This window comes from Dryas octopetala, chromosome 9 (assembly GCF_963921425.1).
Source record: "Dryas octopetala chromosome 9, drDryOcto1.1, whole genome shotgun sequence".
Lineage (NCBI taxonomy): Eukaryota > Viridiplantae > Streptophyta > Magnoliopsida > Rosales > Rosaceae > Dryas > Dryas octopetala.
Window position 1 is genome coordinate 1,367,671 of NC_141374.1, and position 6,760 is coordinate 1,374,430.

The following is a 6,760-nucleotide window of genomic DNA, read 5'->3' on the forward strand; positions in this document are numbered from 1 at the left end:
TTCATAGCAAGTTTGTTTTTTTTTTTTTTTGGCCAGGAATTCATAGCAAGTATTAAATCTTAGTACTTTGGATGGTTCTAAACTAGCAAGATTTTAAAGACTGAAGTGTCTTTTGCGAAAAATGGTGGGCCTGAAATGAAAATAGTCTGCTAATACAAATTTCTAACATGCTTTAGACAAACAGTTCTTTTTATTTTTATTTTTTATCCCTAACTGAATTGTCTGTTTTTATGGCTATGTTATGTAGTGCTCGTAATCAATCAAGAATCAAAAGGAGTTTTCAACTCAGGCATCAAACGTGCATTGATGACTTTGGGAGATCAAAACTTCATTTCAAGGGGTCAATGGCATTACCTGATTCTGCAACGGACTTGAATAGAGATTTCAAAACATAATAAACCAATACTAGTAGGTTTACTCAAAAACCAATAAGAAATTAATACCCTCAATGCTACACAAAATGCAGTTCATGAACAGAAACCCAAGTTGGACACATCATACTTGAAAACAAATTAATAGCTTTCAAAACAAATAAAAAAATCTGTATACAACAATATATACCCTCCTCCATTTGCAGCTTTGCAAACCACAACAATAAAACCACTGGAAGATGCCTATCCTACATTTGGAAAGACACCAGAGAAGTTTGGTAACCTGTCAACATGCTTCAGGGCACGCTCGGCAATCTGCCGGGTTCGATAGTCACCATGCTGGAAGGCATCAACAAGTGCGGTACTCACATTTGGATCTCCAGAAACTTCATAGGCTATCTCATCACTCCGCAATAGTCTCTCAACTACCCAGACTGCTCTCCTCCTCAGATTCTCCGTCCGTTTCTCTAGTAACACATCAAGAATAGGCCTAACTCCCTCTGTCTCACACAACACAATAACCCCTTGTTCGATATCAACCCCATCATCCAACAAAGTAGAGAGTGCTGCAAGTGCTGCTTCAACCACCTTCTCATTTGTGTGGTCAAGAAGAGCTACCAATTTTTCCACAGCCTGCCCTTCCAAGAGACAAAAACTTTCTTTAAGAGAGCACATCCCGCGGTGAAGCCGGCACAATCCACTTATGGTAGGTTGCTTGCTGAAACATGGAAAAATTGAGGCACAAACACCAGGTGCTGGCAACTCAGGAAATTTAGTCAAATTTTTGGATTCTTGTGATAAGTTCTCCAATGCTGTGGCAGAACTCATCTGTACATTGTCCAGTCCATTGGCCTGTAGAAGTTCAATGAAAAGTGCAGCAATATTAAGCTCACGGCAGAGTGCAACTGCATCTTGCTCATTAGACAACACAAGAGTAACCCTTGCTAGAACACGTACAAGGCCTTCTAGAAATGGTGTCACAAAGCGGCCGCCCTTACTTCCCCCCTGCCGGATCTTAACTACTCTGGAAAACACTAGCTGAAAGGCACCTTCATCTAGCATCTGTCGGGCAAGGCCCAGATCCCTCTCTGGAAGTTCAGCTAAGAGGCCAATGGCTGCTGCTTGCTCATCAGTGATTGAAATATTTTCTGATATGACTTTAATTATGCTGCCAAGTTGGCCCACTGTGCCACGTAGGGCATCAGCTAGTTCCTGACCCACATGTGGGGAGAGGTTCTGGAGAAGTTTAATGGAAGCCACACGCAATTCCTTCTGTGGAGCCTCAATAAACTGCACCAAACTAATAATGGCACCGGAGCTTTTAATGGCGGCAACAACACTCAGAACAGTAGAGGGAGAGGTAGTGAGTCCAACAAGAACCTGGAGAAGCTTGCACTCGATTGCTGGGCCAGTGTTGCTAATGAGATGTAGTAGGTTATGGATTATGTCTTCTGAGACTAGCGTTTGGTGCTCAGGTCCAACCAGGATGGAATCAAAGTCATAGTCTGAGATAACAACATTAGCAAGAATTGCTGCAGCAACCTCTTTCAGTCGCATAGGAAGCTGATTAGTGCCAACAGTAAAGAGGTCTCTGACCAGAGATGGAAGTATTCCTGCCTCTATCAGCACCTTGGCACTTGCCTCACAAGATGAAATTTGATTTAGAGCTTTCAAAGCAGCTTCTCTTGACTGCATATTACCACTTCTCATGATATTGATCAAGGATGAACCCACACTTTTAGCCACTAGGACCTTTATATCATTGTCCAAAACTAGCTCACCAAGGAAATTAGACATGGACAGTTTCGTTTCTGGAGGGCCTGCAATCATACCATCAAGGCAACAGAGTTGATGCTCAAAACATTAACCAGAAACATTGCATTTCATATGAGAAAGATAAAACAGGAATTCTTGGTTTAAAATAGCCACACAATGAAAATAGGAGTGCAGCTCAAACTTATACCACCACTCCATGGGGAATTTCAAAATTATCGCCTCAATAGACAGACCCCCTGAACTACATAAGTCAGAGGTGGGAGAGCTATATAAGAGTTTAGACCAAGAAGTCTCAGACTGGACAGCTATATAAGTATTTTAGGAAAACTAATGGAAACTTGCCCCATAAGTAGGAAGATTAACTTGGATCAAATACATCAGCAGAATGTAAATCAGTATGGTTTTTTTCTTTTTAATCTCAAACAAATGTAGTATGAAATGCTTGTTTAAGCCATGTGCCCCATGTGTATATGTGAAAGAAATTTGCCAAGGTGTGTTGGCTGTTTGGCTGTCCTACTTTTAGCAACACGTTGAGAGAAGTATAAAGATAAAAAAAAGTGCAAGTACCTTCAAGAATTTGTGTCAGAAGAGGCTGCAGTCTACCATTTTCAGCCATCTGTCGCACATTGTTCTCACACTTCTCCAGATTCTCCAGTGTTTTATCAGCCTTCTCAACAGTCAAAATGTTATCTGATTTGCTGCTTGTCATTCCAACCAATATAAGAATCGCTCCATTAACTGAACCAATCTTTTCGCATAAGGCTTCAGATTTGGATAGCTCGTACAGCAAAGAGACAGCTTCCTCCCTCTCTTTGGACTGTTCGTGAGACAAGAACTTCACTATTGTGCGTACAGTGTCCCCATCGGCCAATATTTCCTACAATCAAAGAGAAATACTTAAGAAGAGGCCCTAGAAGCATCCATGTCAGTAATGTCAAAGAAAATGTAGAGAGAACCAGAAACATCTAGGACTACCTTATTATCAGAATCTTCCTCCACCACAGTTAGAAGAGTTTCCAAAGCTTTACACCTAACTTTACGGCTGCTGCTCTTTAACATGTCAACTATCATGGGGATCAGCCCTTCATTGCGTGCAGCACGCTTACTTGATCTGCTTTTCTGGCAAATTTGCTGGACAAACTTCAAGGCCATAAGAACATCAGTTTCTGAACTGCTCAGATTCAATGACTTACGAGACATATCAAGCTGAGCAGCTTCATTCCTAGCATTCCATTCTTCAATGGTGTTCCGCAAAGCTATGCTAGGCTTCAGATCAGTATTTTTTAGTTCTTTTAGTGTCAGTGGGCAGACCAACTTCCTTCCACTCTCCTTGCATTCCCTGAACCACTTTTCGATTGCTTCACGCTCAAATGTTTGCCCATTTTCTAAGGTAACAGGATCGCGCATAACTTGCTTCGTTAAAGGGCAAAAAAATGCATCATAAATAGGCTCGATGTGCAATCTCTCAAATTTATAGCTGTCATCTGACTGGCTTCCAGTGTCAAAATTACTGTTCCAACTTTCAGCCATCTGATCTAAATCACCTACTGCACCAAAGTAATACAGCATAAAGATAAACCCACATACCAACATTTGTAAAACTAGCAGTAATGCAGAAAGGTAAAACTGAATCACTTTTGAAATTAAAGGAGAACCAAAAGGAAAGGGTGAAAAGTGTTTTCTGTTTTTTTTTTTTTTTTTGATGAAGGGGAAGCGAATTAAACAGTCTTGACACACCACTTTGATGCAGAGAGGAAGGGAGATCAGAAATCTCCCATGCCTAGCAGATTATTAAAGTAAGGGGCTAAACTTGGTGGGAAACATGTGGATTGGCTTGATGCCAGCTTGTACAGAATAAGCTGCACACTGCCATTCGATTTCCCACTTGAAGAACAAGTGGTACAAATATGGACTAAATCAAGTGAAAATGCACAATAAGATAAAAGAACAATAGCACTGACCCAGTTTTGATTGTCACCAATCTGTTCTAAGAAACTGCAAAACTAAATTTCAGATTAGTTTATTTCATAGGGCGTACACAGATTGATTTAATTTTAATAATTCAATGGATATGTGTATGTTCCAGGTAATTGGGAACGAATAAAAGCTTAGTCTAGTTGTGTGAATGAAAACAATGCCTAATTAAGTTTAGCGAAACGCTTATGTTCTTCACTATGATGATCAAGAACAACCCAGAAAAAGAAAACAAAGAATGATTAGAAAAGAAATGCAAGAAAGCATTAATTAAAGAAGCATACCTTGGGTTTGTCTGAGTTATAGAGATATGGTCAACGATGGTTTGAGAGAGGGCGAGCCTAATTGAAGTCTGAGAATAATTGCACAGAAACAAGCATGAGGTGGAATAAGGGTTGAATAGGAATACAGAGTTCATCTTCTTCCATGGAAGAGGAAATTGGGTTCTTTAAGAGGAAGCAAAATTAGGGTTGTCATTCTTTTTTCCTCTTGTGTTGCTTCTTGTTGTTGTTGTTGTTGAAGTTTGAAGTGGGTTGAGATTTGGGAGAGAGACAAGAAGGAGAAGCCAAAAAGCCAAAGAGGGAAGGAGGGGTTGTGGTTGAGCAAGAGAACAGACAACTTTGAAGAAAAGAGAAAAAACAACGAGAAAAAGAAAGAAAATTCATTTTGATTTTTGATTAAAAAGAAGCCAAGAGAGAGAAGGTGAGGTTGACTCAATGCGAATAGTCATCAGACTCTCTCTCTCTCTCTCTAAACTCAAGAGAGAGAGAGAGAGAGAGAGAGAGTGTGACGCAGAACACAGCTTCTCACCCGCCGCCGACCCCACAGTGAAAAAGCTTCATAAACCAGGCTGGCGGTTTTACAACTACTATTTAACTACCGGTGGATAAAAACCACAACCAAACCGGCGTCGTTTTCGAACTTCTGTTGTACACAAATAATACAATACAAGACTACGACTATAGAGTGAGCGGTGGATCTTCTTATATTATACATGGGAAATTTCATAAAAGGATCTTTTTTAATACTGACTAAACTACTTTCACTCCAAAATAGAAAATATTACTTTTTTTTATGTGAAATTACCGAGATATTTAGAGAAGTCAAATAAGTCGAAATTATAATCGAAAATGTCGTTATGCCGGGAGATGTTGAAGTCCAATAAGTTGAGTTGATGGTCAATCTTGTTGCATAGATTGCAGTCAAACATGTTAATATGCTTGAAAAGTTGGAAGTCGATTAATAAATCGAAATTATAGTCGATAAGGAGTATTTTGATTGGAAAATCTCTAAAGAGTCATAAAATTTATAGTTTCTATTTAGAGATTAGTTTGTCCTTCATAAAAAAAACGGTTCTTTAATGAAATTCAATGTCCAAGTTCTAACTCCCAGACTAGGACTTCTTCATTAATAACGAGTAACTCATTTGTACTCAATAGGTGTATCAAAGAGGAGTCGATAAATAGTTGTGGGGTAATCCACTTGAAATGGCTATTGAATTGCCCATTACACCCAAGTTTCATCTCTCTTTCTTTCTAATAAAAAAAAAATGAAAAAACTCCGAAAAGTTGTTATGCAGGAGAATAAATTAGATTTTTTTTTTTTTCATTTTAAAGTTTTTAGAGTACATTTGTCATTTTCTTACTTATTAGTTCACATAGTGAGTAAGTTCTCTTAATAATAATATAGATTAAGGAAAGTGAATTAGGAATTTAGGAGTTACTCACGAATTCTATACATATAATTTCCTCTTGGAAGTATGTTAATGTGGGGTGGCAGGAATAGGATGAGGAAGCAACTTGGGTTGGAGCTTGGAAACAAACAAAATCAAAATCCTGTTAATTTCCAAGTCAAATATTTGAGTCTTATTATTATTATTATTTATTAAAGGAAAGATGAAGAAGAATATTGGGGCAAACAAAACAAAAACCTAAAAGCGTGTACTTAGGACGGCAAGAAAGAACCACAGGTGAAATTGTTTTGGCCTTTTGTAAATGGTCCAAAGGAAATTCCATTGAATGTTGACTTGGACTCACTGAAGGATGGAAACCACTACTTTTAGTAATGACTATACAATCTGGACATCAAAGTCCAAAATTTGTTTGACAGCTTAAAAAGTCACTTCAAAGACCAGACCTGGCCTGTTGCAGTAAATCTTAAGATGTTCAATGTCCACAACCATCTCTCTATCCAAGTGACAATACAATGCCATGGAACTCTTCCCTGAAATTAATAACATAATTTTGAATTCCTTTTTTATGACAGGCTTAGTCTTCACAGTCAAGCAAACAAACTCTCTTCAAATCCGTACTTATTCATCTTCACAAGCGATTATTAGACCACTTCAGGTGGAAAGTTCCATCTTTCCAAAAAGTAGGCTTTCTAGTATTAGGACAGCAATCCAATGCCAATGTCCCATGTGAGATTCTAAAATCTAGAAGGTTCTTGGCCAAAACTTCTCTCAAGGGCTAATTAAGTTTCAACTTTTTGTTTTTTACCATATAATATACACCAATTTCATTTACAAACTTCCTAGACAAAAAATCTTATTTGAAAGTATTTTAAATACAAAGAATGTTGCATGTACAAATTGTAATTAGTACCATATACACTAATTTTAATTTACAAATTTCAAAGAC

The 6,760-nt window shown here is 38.2% G+C and overlaps 1 protein-coding gene across 2 annotated transcripts; it reads right to left on the reverse strand.

Annotated features, from left to right (window-relative positions):
* Positions 1-413: 413 nt before the first annotated feature.
* Positions 414-4,748, reverse strand: LOC147273088 (U-box domain-containing protein 43-like). 2 transcript variants are annotated; one of them, XM_086227422.1, is made up of 4 exons: positions 4,406-4,748; positions 3,123-3,691; positions 2,715-3,024; positions 414-2,191 (listed from the first exon to the last, which is right to left on the reverse strand). In XM_086227422.1, the coding sequence occupies exons 2-4, from the start codon at positions 3,675-3,677 to the stop codon at positions 615-617; spliced, it is 2,442 nt and encodes an 813-aa protein (XP_086083548.1). In that variant the 5' UTR covers positions 3,678-3,691; positions 4,406-4,748; the 3' UTR covers positions 414-614. The 2 variants fall into 2 exon arrangements, with proteins under 2 accessions (XP_086083548.1, XP_086083547.1); XM_086227421.1 differs by having other exon boundaries at positions 3,123-3,694.
* Positions 4,749-6,760: the final 2,012 nt, after the last annotated feature.

Bases quoted from the DNA above. Each gene is read 5' to 3' on its own strand.
- LOC147273088 (XM_086227422.1), bottom strand. From the start codon at position 3,677: ATGGCTGAAAGTTGGAACAGTAATTTTGACACTGGAAGCCAGTCAGAT. The intron at 3,025-3,122 runs GTAGTCCTAGAT...CTTTGATTGTAG, and splicing joins AGGAAGATTCTGATAATAAG to GAAATATTGGCCGATGGGGA. The intron at 2,192-2,714 runs GTACTTGCACTT...GTATGATTGCAG, and splicing joins TCTGACACAAATTCTTGAAG to GCCCTCCAGAAACGAAACTG.